This window comes from Triplophysa rosa, linkage group LG1 (assembly GCF_024868665.1).
Source record: "Triplophysa rosa linkage group LG1, Trosa_1v2, whole genome shotgun sequence".
Taxonomy (NCBI): domain Eukaryota; kingdom Metazoa; phylum Chordata; class Actinopteri; order Cypriniformes; family Nemacheilidae; genus Triplophysa; species Triplophysa rosa.
This window is the reverse complement of record NC_079890.1, coordinates 11,430,447-11,444,449: the sequence shown is the minus strand read 5'-3', so window position 1 is coordinate 11,444,449 and position 14,003 is coordinate 11,430,447. Positions and strand designations below refer to the sequence as shown.

The 14,003-nt window shown below is 37.4% G+C and overlaps 1 protein-coding gene across 1 annotated transcript; it reads left to right on the top strand.

Moving 5' to 3' along the window:
- The first annotated feature begins 89 nt into the window (after positions 1–89).
- tifa (TRAF interacting protein with forkhead associated domain) lies at positions 90–1,680 on the top strand. Its single transcript, XM_057344922.1, has 2 exons — positions 90–222; positions 501–1,680. Exon 2 carries the CDS (start codon positions 527–529, stop codon positions 1,094–1,096), a length of 570 nt encoding a protein of 189 aa, XP_057200905.1. The 5' UTR covers positions 90–222; positions 501–526; the 3' UTR covers positions 1,097–1,680.
- Positions 1,681–14,003: the final 12,323 nt, after the last annotated feature.

Below are 14,003 nucleotides of genomic sequence, written 5' to 3'. Positions count from 1 at the left end.
TGTCGCCACTGCGTGTGTTCGGGTTAAATCATGGGCAAGATTTGAAACATGAAATGAATCGTGAAAGAGTATAAGTTCTTGCGCAACTCGGGAGTTTTTGAGAGTCACGTTTAAGGGTGGGATCAGCGATGATGCAATCATGTCTTTGTGTGAGTGTTATAGCGATCTCCAGTACAAAGCAACAGCCCGTTAGTTGACGTTCGAGGCGAACAGCTCTTCAGGGTAAGCTTTAGTTTGCTTTTGTTAAATCTGTACGTAGACATTTAATTGGTGTAATAAAACGTGTTAGATAAACAATTAAATATGTTATATATAATAATAATTAAATGAGATATGTTTCTCATCTCTCTATTTTTATACATTTACTTTTGTTTTCACTATACTTTGACGTAGATGTGCCTTGCAGACATACCGCAACATGTTATGAGTACTGACAATATGACGAGTTGTTTGTTTACGTTTTCCTAAAGTTCTAACAATACCTAAATTACCTTTCACAGAAAGTTTTCCACCTTCATCTGATAAAATGAATGGCATAGAAACTGAAGAATTGCTCACATGTCTCCATGTGAACCTCTTCCACCCTGATCAAGCCTCCCATCCTTTGTTTCACAGCCTGCCCCTAAATAACCCACACACTATGGATGCTGAAGATCCCTTAAGACTTGGTCGTGACGGACAGGCCTGTACGTTTGTCCTAAATGACACATGTGTTTCTAGAAAACAGCTCTCAATACAGGCATATAAGAAAGCCGGCAGCACCTGTTTGAGCTTTTTTATCCAGAACATGAGCCAGAAGGGTAAACTTGTGGTTGGTGGGTCTGAACTGAGATACCTTGAAAGAGCTGAACTTGATGACAAGGTTCTTCTCCGGTTTGGGAGATATGAACTGTTGATTTTCCAGGAGCTAGGAGAGTCACAGACTAAATTTGATGTGCTGTTTCAAACATGCAATACACCCCCCTCACAGGAAATGGGTGTAGATGTGCCTTGCAGGCAACCCATTATGGTTAGTAGTGGGCTATGGAGAAATTTTCAAAATGGAGAACCTACAAGCCAAGATCCACTGGAGTCAGATGAGACAATACTAGTATAGTTGGTCTCCTGCTGCACTGGTTGATAAAGATTAAGGCTGGAGTTAGAGTATGAACAATGATTAGAGTATGAAACCTTTATCTGTCTTTTAACAAATTAAGAAAAGACATTCTAGATTTTACATACATTTGTTCATTATTAATAACATTAATATTATTAAAACAATAGCAATAGAAGTAATAGAAGTGTTATCTAAGAATCTATAGAATCTATATCTAAACTTTAGTTTATGCTTTAGGTGTACATTGCATGCATTGTTGTTTTCTTTTGTTATGTCACTATACTTGTTTTCTTGAATATTGAATATTTCTCTCACAAATGCTCAGATGAAAATGAGCACTTTTCGTTATTGCACGTGTTGATCACATCAGTGTGTTTTGTTTGTGTTTTGTATTATGTAGACTGTTACATGATGAAATGTGAATCCCAAGCTTTTTAAAAATGTTACATTAATTCTGTGATTAAACAGTTCTTTTGTTTTTATTTAAATATATTTTTTAACATTATTGGTATAATGTAACAAAACTTTAACCTTATAACAATCTATGATAAATAAAAATGGAAGAGATGTTATCTATTATAGTACTTGTGGTGTTTATTGATTTTTGACTGTAAAGTAAACCTAATCTTCAATTCGACATATAGTTTCATCGTGCGTGTATGGCCCAAAGTTAACTTTAGGTCTGTGCTTGGTTATAATATAACAAATTACTTAATATTTTATTTATATTGATGTTAATTTATTAATATTTAATTGTATATTAATGGTATTGAATTCTTTGCGGAGGTCTACCAGAAGTTAAGTTTGGGCCACAACGTTCATTTATGTTGTTACCACTGAAACCTTCTATTACAATCTATTTTTTACATCATAGGAATTTCTTGGTTAGTTTCCAGTGGCATTACATAAAGAAAAGCAGGCCTATAGTTAGGAATCCTGGCTAGTAAGGTATCACCTTAGATCAAAATACGACCAGTTTCTGTTTTTCCATTTAAATAAGTAGTACTGATAACCATCAATACCTATATATGATTCATAGTAAATGATGTCAGTGGTGGGCTGTATACCAAACCAAAGAAACACAGGCCAAATGAAAGATTACAGGAACAGAAAGGCTGTCCAGTTAAAGTGAAGTCATTGGGGTGCTGCTATCTAGTGCTAAAGATTAAGGCTGGACTAAATTTTGTGCTGTAATGGTCCATGTGTAGCTTGAAACCCCAAGATGTGGAACAAAATGTTGCACAACATGGAAATTACAGGTAATGAGACGCCCAGCTAAAAAAGAACATGGTATCAGTGAAAAAGTAAAAAGAGTGCATTGTACGTACATACTTTTCCTTGCGGACAGTCTGCATTCTTGAGCTAATGTGCAAATGAGCTAAAAAATGTCAAATCAGCATCTCATATCCAATAATTTACTCAGGAGCTGTGTAATAAATGGGACAATGTACAAAACCCCATTTACTGTGATACAAGACCCGCCGTGATACTGTGATAACAATCAGCTGTCTATAAATGATCCCTTAATATTTGTTGATCCTGCTTTGTGGTCTCTTAATGTCAGTTTTTTCAAGCTTCCTTAAATTCTTAAATCTGAGCTTAGTTTACACTCCAAACCCATGGAACAAGCATACAAAAATGTTATCACTTTTGGCCAAACAAAGAGTAAACTCGCTAAAAGACATTTAATAAGATTTTGGTGTTTAGTACTGTAAAGTTGACATTTTTTCTCACAATTTGTTATACTAATACATTTCTTTGTATTATTTAACATATTTAAAATGCTTATACAGAAGAATACAGAACTTGAATTAATGTTTTTATTTTTTTAAGTATTGTTCATATTTTTTGTTCTGGTGCACAATTTATGTTTTATGTTTTTAAAATGCTTAATGCTTAATCTACTCTTTAGTCTGGGTCTAAAAAAAGAGAGCTTATGTTACATTTTAGCACTGACAGTGCCCTAGCACAAGAAAGCAACAGAAAGCAACAGAAACTGATTTAAGGGTGCTTAGGGCCGGTTCTAAACATTTGGAGGGTCAAGGCTAAATTTGTTTTGAAGGCCCCTCACAGTACCCCCATCCCCTCCACCTAAAAGTAAATGTACTTAGTTACTTTACTTAAGTATCTTTTTGGCTACTTTGTAGTTGTACTGAGTATTAAAGATATTAGCAACTTTTACTCTCTACTTAACTACATTTTTGAACAAGTATATGTACTCTTTACTCCACTACATTTGTAATGACTAATGCAATTACACATTACATTTTGCATGTCACCTATCTTATAATTAATATTGCCATTCACAGGGCATTGAAGGTACTACAATCTTGTGGATTTTGCCATAACAAAAACTTGTCAACATGGCTTCTTTATATGAATATGAGTGCAGTATCAGGTAGATGTCAATCGCTGGCGGTTTACACACGGTTAGCCCTTACCCGCTATTTCTACAGTAATATATTGGCAACACTTTTGCCAGCTAGTTACTGTAGGTCACACATCTACAAAAGCTCTTGTTTTTAAAACTAACTCTTCCTAAATGTGCTCTAAACATGTTTGCTCAAAATTTGACCATATGGTGGGACTATTGCCATGAAGTGATGTAAACCAGTAAAAAGAATGTATAGTATTTCAATTTTCAAAAGTGCTCTCACCTATATAGACAAAATATTAACCTATAGAATGAGTCGGACACAGAGAAATGAACAATCCACATATGAATCTCAACAATGGTGACAATCAACTGAACAGCTTCATGCTGCAATGCATGCTGGGTACATAGTACAAAACTCATTCATGATTGTTTGTCACCATTGATGAGGTTTGTATGTCAAGTGTCTAACTGTGTCTCAATTGCAAAGAAAGATTTTCTGACAGAGATCTTTCCATTAAAACATTAATCACTTTACCAAACATATCTTAATAAATCTTAAATGCTATATTATTATTATTTAATGATTGAATTCTTTCAGATGTATCTTCAGTTACTAAGCAAACATAAAGTGCGGTTCCTGTAAAGTCCCTTTCAGTGTTATTGTATAAGTGTACATTTTAAAGCTACAAGAAAGTCAAAGAGTCCAACCAAAGCAACACTGATCCCATAAGGTGACTTAAAACATAATTGAACCACTATGAACTAGAGTTAAATCTCAATAAGATCTTACACAGATGACAGAAATAAAGTGAAAGTGGTGTCTGTAATATGTGAAGATGTTATTGATGTTTGTGTTTAATTCTCCTTGGTGAAATCTTGACAGATTTATTGTGTTCATCTGTTATTTACACTTGTTCATCTAAGACTGTGTGACTTAAGTGCGTTAATAGATTCTTTAATAATGTATCTTCAAACAGCCATTGCAGTAGTTTACTGTAAAACACCTACAGTAACTAGCTGGCAACAGTGTTGCCAATATATTACTGTAGAAATGGCAGGTAAGGGCTAACAGTGTTGTGAAATGAGGACATGACTGCAGCTGGCCATGAGGCCCAAACCAGCATGTCCAGTGCAAAAAGGCTTTGACTTTTTAATTCTACTTAACATTATTTTATTTATCTGTTATATTGAAGAGACCTTTTTGAAGGACTTTGGTTTACTTATGAGCACTTGAGCTTAAATGAGACTTAGGGTGTTTGTAATGACGTAGGTTATGGTGTCGACCATGATTTGTTGCAATTTTGAGGTGTTCAGTCTTATTATGATTTAAGAAAATAAATGCGATTGCTCACCTCACAAATCAACTGTTTCTAGTTTTTCACTGATGTGTCTCTTAAGTGTTGAGGACTAGTGCTGCTTTGAGCCTACATTCAGTATGAGTAAAATACTCAAGTACTGTTAAAATCAGATACTCAAAGACTTTTACTAAGTCGTTTTGGAATTGGTGACTTGTAACTTGTAATGGAGTAATTTTCACTGCAAGGTATCTGTACTTTTACTTAAGTATGGTTTTCAGGTACTCTTTACACCTTGCCAGAGGTCCCCCCATCAACCCACCTACCCACACGCAAGAATCACTCATTAAAGATTTATATATTAAAAGATTTATAAGAATGAAACTCAGAAATTACAATATACTATTTTACAAGAATTACACATTAACATGACACTTTTTAGAATAGAACACAAAAAACAACTCTTTCCATTAAGTATTTTTAACAATTAGGCCTACTGTAGTTAAGGGGCACCTGCTTTCTGTTGTAATGTTACATTTCAGTTTTGATGTAGTGAAAAAAAATCACTAACATTTTTTTAACAGTGTAAATGTTGTGCGTGCCACAAAGTGGGGGTACAGGGACACACACACACACACCACACCACACACCACACACACACACACACACACACACACACACGCACACACACACACACACACACACACACACACACACCACAGGCTTTGGTTGACTATCCCCGTGGGGACAGTCCATAGGCGTAATGTTTTTATACTGTACAAACTGTATATTCTATCCCCTATCCCTAACCCTATCCCTAAACCTAAAGATCATAGAACACTTTTTGCATTTTTAGATTTGTAAAAAATATTGTTCTGTACAATTTATTAGCTTTTTTGCCCCTGGGGATCTCAATTTTGGTCCCCACGGTGACACGAGTCCCCATGTGTTGGTGTGTATTCAGGTTTAGGTCCCCACCGTGATATACAAACATGAACATACACACACACACACACATATATAGTTTGCATGTATGTATTCACATTAGGGGGACAATGGAACAATGTACAGATTTTCAGGACATTGGGACTTTAATTCACCAAAGTGGCATTACAATGTATAGCAAATAACAATATTATTTATTAAATATATTCGCGCTACCAAGACTAGCTGCGTATTATGCTTTCGAAACACTGCTGCATATTGGGCTTATGGGCGATTTTTACTTCTGCGTAGGACCTACGCCGTAACCTACGGCGTAGCCTACGCACAGCCGCGTACCCTGTGCGCACCCTACGCCGTAGCCTGACGCGCACCTCATAACCATAAACTGACCTTAAGTGCCTATAGATGTGTGTGCTTGATTTCAACCTTTGGGTTGTTGAAAGTTGAAAGCCTGGCCATTGGACAGTCAGTATAGCCCCGCCCATAGGCCAAGACGTCGTTTTTGAAGGGGGAGGGGACGTGACAGATTGAAAGATTATGAGGGCAAATAAAAAATTACCCACACACAGTATTACACGAAAAACAAGAATGGTACATTTTGAGGTCGTGGTGTCAAGTAAAATGATTACTTTTTCGTGTCATTTCACGTAATTTGGTCATTTAAGATATATGGCTGAATAGTTTTCGTTGCTGTAGTTCACGACCAACCAAAGTGCACTGTCACTTTAAGTGAGCTTGACCAGCGCAGCAAAAATGTACTTGGCGACGAAGAGATCGCTGCACTTGTGTGCAGTAGTCTGCCACATAATTTATAAGAAAAAGAAGACCGCTGCACTTCTGCTTAAACGCAGATTTTGTACATGCGTGCCGTGTGCATGCTCTAATCTGTTAACGTTAGCCGAAAAAAAAAACGCGCGCAACTCACCCGCTACTGACACGTCGCGGGCGCCGTGAAACCGGCCTGAGGAGCAAGTGGATGTGGAGCAGAAGGTCACCTAAGTTTGTAATACCAGTAAGATTGCAATGTCAGCCAAATGTTGTGCTGATTTCGGCTGTGGAAAACAAAGCGCCTGCAATGTCAGAGAGAATTGGATTGTCTTTAACCAATGTCCTAGCCATGTCAATGCTGATTTGCGTGCCAGTCAACAACAAGTTCAAACAAGAACCCTGCAAACTGTAAGTCCATTATTTCATTTAAATACTGTTTCGCAAATGGTAACGACGTATTCATCTGTGAGTTTTTAATTTATAATCGCTGATCTATAATAAAGATCACGATTGCTTATGACGTCATAACATCCAAGACACGGCGCAGTCATGTTGGTATGTCCAGTAACATTTAATTGAATGAATAGGGAGTTATGTGATGTTAATGATAGAACAGTACCTTACATTTACATTTAGTCATTTAGCAGACGCTTTTATCCAAAGCGATAACTTCAGATTCCTTTTGAACACTAAGTTTCTTTCTGTGTTTTGGATCACCCTTTAAATCGAATCATAATAGGTTGGATGTTGTGAGAGAATTCTTCTGCAGATCTGGGAGCACAAAGACAAGACACAGAGAGGTATAGCATCAAGCTTTGAGCTCATTTATTCTAGGGAAGACACGTCTTTATATAGTGCACAATAAGACACTTGTTATAACCAAATAAGGTATAGAAACTTTATGGAACAAAAATGCGAAGGGTCTGTTTATAATCTAACAAACAACATGACAAAGAATGTCGGGCCCCTTCTCTATATGGCCTTGCATGCCATAGGCTATATGTATTTGTGTGGGGAACTAAAACCTAACAGTGACTTACAGAGAGTTCAGGGAGCAATAAGCGATATGTCATACAGGAGCAGTAATACAATAGGTGCTAATACCAAGTTACTAGTTTCAACAAAAGCCAGACCAATACCTGTTGAGAGAAAGAGAGAGGGTTAGAGTTTAAAAAGATGGGTTTTAAGTAGTATTTTGAATGTTGTGAGAGATGGGAAGAATGTTCCACCAGGAAGGAGTTGTGAAGGAGAATGAAAGCGATTTACTGCCCCTTTGAGAAGACAAAACACGACTCCGCTCGTTTGCTGAATGCAGGGTTCTTGATGGGGTGTAGGAGTGTGTGAAAGTATGCCGGTGCAGATCCAGTGATAGTCCTGTAGGCAAGCATTAGTGACTTGAATCTGATACGGGCTTCAACTGGTAGCCAGTGGAGAGAGATGAAAAGGGGTGTCACATGAGCCCTTTTGGGCTGTTGGAAGACGAGGCATGTCTGCTGCGTTCTGAACCAGCTGGAGTGGTTTGATAGCCTTTGCAGGAAGACCAGCAAGGAGAGCATTGCAGTAGTCCAACCTTGAGATTACCAGGGTCTGGACAAGGAGTTGTGCCGCATGCTCAGTTAGATAGGGTCTAACCTTTCTAATGTTGAATAAGGCATATCGGCATGACCGCGTTGTCTTTGCTATGTGATCATTGAAGGACAGCTGTTCATCAAATATGACCCTGAGGCTCCTGGCTGTTTTGGACCTTACTAGCCCAGTTTATCCACTGTACTGACTTTGTTGTGCAATATTGTTTTCTGTCCGTACAACATCTTTTAAGTATTGTTCATATTTTTTTGTTCTGGTGCACGATTTTTGTTTTTAATATGCTTAATCTACTCTTTAGTGGGTCTAAAAAAGAGAGCTTGTGTTATTTTACTTGATTTGCCCTAGCACAAGAAAGCAACAGGGGACAAAAGTAGTAGTTCACTTAACTTTTTTATTTTTTGTATTCTCTATACAAGGGATAGTTCACCCAACATAAAGTGCTTGATTTCAACCTTTGGGAATTGAATTGTTGAAAGTTGAAAGCCTGGCCATTGCACAGCACAGTCAGTATCGCCCCCGCCCTTAGGCCAAGACATCGTTTGAAGGGGGAGGGGACTGTTCTAAAGATAGAACAGTACCTTACTAGACCAGTTTATTTATCTGAAGTCTCACTGTACTGACTTTGTTGTGCAATATTGTCTTCTGTGCGTACTGTATCTATAAACAATTCAAATATTTTGTTAACTTGTTATGTATTTTTAATAGAGCTGCACGATTAATCGTTAAAAGATCGCGATCTTGATTCAAACACCCACACGATCTCATTAATGAAAATCAACGATTCTCGTGTGTCTATTAACTTACACCTCGGACTAAAATCATAACGCTTCAATATGTGCTGGTGCTACCGCAGAAGCAGAGAAAGCATGATTATCATAAGGTATGTAACGACGTCACAAACAGTCTTTTCAACCACACAATATCATTATTTTGTGTCAAATGATCACAGACGTACTGGGATTAAAACAGAGTTGCCAACTCACACGCGTATGAGTAACTCACACGCATGAGTAAACGTGCAATTAATATTGCACGTTTACAAGCTCCTACTCTGCCCAAATTAATCTCACACCAAATAACAGACCAACATATTAGAATCAGAAAGATCTTTATTGCCAAGTATGTTTGCACATACAAGGAATTTGTTTTGGTGACAGGAGCATCCAGAACACAGAAACAGCAACAACAGTACACAGAGACCATAACACAATAGAATACAGTACACAGATGATTTAAATAAGGGCCTATGGGTATAAAAAATAAAGAAATACAATAATAATAAACATAAGATAAAGATATAGAGAGTAAAGCTATGCGTGTATGTAAATGTGTACAATTAAAAATAAGAATAGACTATTGTAGTACAAGGTATGTGCTATATACAGCAGAATGAAATATAATTTACAGAAAAAGTTGTATAAAATAGATAGTGTATTATCTGGAGGATATAATTAATATTGCACTGAATTATTAGTTTAAGTTATTAATTGCACGATGGGTAAAAAAACATTTAACTGTTCAAGAGGTAGATGGCCTGAGGGAAGAAGCTGTTTTTGTGTCTGGTTGTTTTGGTGCTCAGTGCTCTGTAGCGCTGACCAGACGGCAGCATTGTGAAGAGCTGATGGCTTGGATGTGAGAGGACCAGGGTGATTTTCTGAGCCCTTTTCCTCACTCTGGATGTATACAGTTCTTGGAGTGTGGGCAGGGGAGCACCAATGATCTTCTCAGCAGGTCGAACCGTCCTCTGTAGTCTTATGATGTCTGAGTAATATTCTGATATAAAGTAAATACAGCCTGACAACAAAACTACTCTTAAGACTCTTGTCTTTAAGGATTGTGTTACATTGTTCTGATTATGCTTCACATCTTAACTAGACAGGTTTGAAACGAAACTAACGATTGCAGTTTGTAGCGCGGACAAATCTGAGTGCGCGCTTCTATCCGTCATTACGGTAAAAAACACGTCATCAGAGTGTGTGGCGCTTATCACTGTATTAACGCTAATAGAGAAGCTGTGCTATTAGAGCTTTTCATCAAGTTGCCCAGCCTTTGATGTTTTCAGGTCATTTTAAACTGTTTACAGGTGAGAATACTGCGTTGTTATGTTTATCAGTAGTGTCGTTCTTTAAAGACCCCTTCAAGCAGTCTGTTGCCTGATGTCTAATGTATAAATCTTTCTAAAGACCTTTAATTGCAAGTGTCACCTTATGAATTTGTTTTACTGAGAAATATTTCATATACAAGTTACTTCAATGCATTAATACTTTAAGTTAAACTTTTACATTTAAAGTAAAAAAAACACTTTAGTTTACTTATGGAATTTGTGGTAAAAAAATTCTCACTATAGTTTGTCACGGTTGGTGGCGAACAAGAACCCAAGCGCAGGCAGGCAGTAAGGGGTTAACAAAACAAGACTTTGTACACACAAAGGGACAGAAACAAAACACCCACGAGGGGGTAAACGATAAGGTAATAAAACAATACTTTAATAACCAAACAAAAACCCACGATGGGGTGCAAAACAAAACCGGAACTACATAAACGGGAACAAAACCAGAACTCAAAACAAAACACTTCCCATGAGAGGGCAAAAACTAAACAAAATCCAAAACAAGGCAAGGAATAAATCACACGACAGGGGAAGCTAGGAGAACACGAAACACTCACAAAATCCAACAGGACCGCAGGTTAGCACAGAGACAGGCCGTAGGCACACGAGTACAGGGTGCACGTACAAACACACATGCAAACGTAATCCACGAACACAAGACAAAGAAACAAGAGGGTATTTATAGGGGAGACAGACAAGGATAACGACACGGGGCAGGTGTGGGTAATAAAACACTACGGAAGGATAACAAGGAAACGAGATGGCTGGAACAGAGACGAGACACTGGAGAGAACGTATATTATTGTCAAAAGGACAACAATATGTTTCTCTCCACACATAACCTAGGCTTTGTCATGACTCTGCTAAACATGACTAAATGAAGCAGAGCTGACAATAGTTACTGTAGGTTAACCATGAAATATGTAATAATTTTGAAGCAAAGTCCTACATATTACATACCTAAATAAACTATTTTTTGTCAGAACTTCTAGTAAATTATGTATTACTTTTAGTCATCATTCAGAATCGTGCAGCTCTAATTTTGAAGCATTTAAAGATCCAGTGGGTAATTTGGAGATCTATTGACAGAAATGCAATATAATATACATAACTATGTTTTCAGAGGTGTATAAAGACCTCATACATTTGTGCTTAAAGTCACAAAGCATTATTTCAAAGCCTTTAAAAGAAAGCAGTAGCCTAAGCCCACACTTTGTTACATTTAAAAATTTTACGTAATTACATTAAGTTTGCAAAGGGAGTTTTACTGAATGACCACAATAAAACAGCACATAGTAATAATGTCTAATAAAATCTTAAACGGAAAAACCCAAACAACTATTTAACAAGCAGATACCAAGTGTTTTACATACAGACTTATTGAGAATCATTGTGATATCATAAGAGAAATCACCTGTTTTGACGGCAAATAACTGTAGCTATAGCTTAGCACCAGTGTAAATGACTCTTGTATTTACAGTGATGGGTGACACGGAATTTCTCTGATCGGATAGCTGTCTGATTTATTTAAACCGATGGATTTACACTTGGCCACATAAATGCGTCTCAGCTGAACGGATATGAATCCGATCTTCTATTCGCGCGCAAAATGCAAATTTTAACTCTTTATTTCCACCGAATTGAAATGCCAAGCACTGTTGTTTTGCTTTATTTACTCTGCAAATGCTGTCGTGTCTAATGAGGCATGAAAAACTCAGATCGTAACGTTTTCTCTTCCAAAGTGGTCGTGAGCTTGTGCCCTCGTGGCATCATGCCCGTAAAACTTCTAGTTCCTTTCGAACACTAAGTTTCTTTCTGTGTTTTGGAATCACCCTTCTAATCAAATCATAAATAGGTTGGATGTTGTGAGAGAATTCTTCTGCAGATCTGGGAGCACAAAAACAAGACACAGAGAGGCATCAAGCTTTTGAACTCATTTATTTTAGAAACTACACGTCTTTATATACAGTGCCAAAAGACATCTGGCAGGTTTCATATGTCCAGGGGTTCACAGAATGACCAAATAAGGTATAGCAGATCAGACAAAGAATGTTTAGCTTAGAAGGAATCCCCTCCTCCCATGAATAGCCAGAAGGAATTCCTTCCTCCTACTATATAGCCAGCCATGTATTCAGTGAGCTTAACAACTTCACAATTCTTTATTTTGCGGGCTTGTATTCATTTATGCGGAAATTAAATCTAACAATGCTTTTACAAAATAACCACAAGTTGTGTTCTCCAGGACGGCGAGATCTCAGCGTTCTCACCCTAAACCACGTCTACGACCACACAACATGTAAACAGCCCCAGCGCGTTGCAATGAGTGTCTGCGTTTCGCGACGACTCCATTCCCGGCTGTTTTATCGGTTTATTTGCCTCAGGCGCGGCTAGCTTGCTAGCAACATACTTCCATTTGGGAGGAGTAAAGCGCTGACGTATGTGGTCTCAACAACCAGATGCATTTAGACTTGTTCAGTTTTGACTGGGATGCGTCCCATACCACCTCCTGAAGTGGTTTGAGCGATCAGATTTAAATCCGTCTCGAATGCGTTTCAGAGGGCATTTACATCTGGTCTTTTCACGATCGGATAGCTGTCCGATCAAAGAAAATGCATGAAGTGACCAGGTGTAAATATGCTCTAAAAGTGCGAATGGATGTTATATTGTGGATGTTCGACATGGAGGTTGTAGCAGTGTGGGCTCATCTGGATTGGAGTGACACAGTATCAGGAATGAAGGAATAAAGGAATGAAGCGTTGTTATGAATGTACATGTTCTGATTTGCACTCCTCGCGCAAACTATTAACGTTATATAAGCCAATATCGGCCGATAATATCTGCATGCCGATAATATTGTGTTTTCCTAATTTCTATACATTACTCTGACATTCTATTCTGTCGGTTGGGCAGCCCAACATGGCTGCTTGAACGCTTTCAGTGGCTTCACCTCCTGCCAGTGGATTAACATTCTATGCCAATCAAATGCTTTATATAGATCAGTGATTATATTGTGCCAGACAAAAGTGAGAAACAGTTGAATAGTTGTTTTTGCAATAAGTGCTCTATTTAGGAAGCCATTTTAAAGAGTACCATTTAAAAGAGTAAAAATGACATGCTGTTACTTTGCCTGTGATGGCTGGTGATTTACAAAAATTATATATTTTTAGCAAATGAATTAAAAACAGGCTGGAAAAGGTCATAAATAACCTAACTTTGAATGCTTTTTTCGGCAAAAAACTTGAGTATTATTATAGTTACACCTTAGGGAACAAAATAAAAAAACATTTCCAAAAAAAAGTGCATTTACAAAGCATCTATTTAAATTTTAAATTAAAAACAAGTAGGGCTTGATTTTTTTTCTTTGCGTTCCATGACAAACGGAAAAAAAAACAAAAGACATTTTCTTTGTGAAAAGGAAAGGCCAGTGACGCAAGTGTGTTGACTGGATGAACGCATGTCACAGAACAGTATTTTAAACTGTTACAAGACAAAAAAATACAGAAAGCTAACTGCATTTACCTGTTGTCTTTGTCTGTGCGTTGTTTTTTCTCTGTGATAGCACTTTAAATTGTCATAGAATATTTCTTATTAGTCTTCCTTTTTGCTCTTTCTATCAAAGTTGAAATCTCTTACAAACTTCAGAGGTCCTAATGCTCGTGTGAATGCAACCTGGTAAAGAGAGAAAACTTAGTTCACAAATGACAGCCCTCCTTACTGGTTCCGGAACTTTGTTTCTGAAATTGTCCGGTGCAAAAGATCCTATAAAATTATCCACATTCCTTCTTCATATCAAGCAACTACACACAGGCCAATTCCAAAAACAGA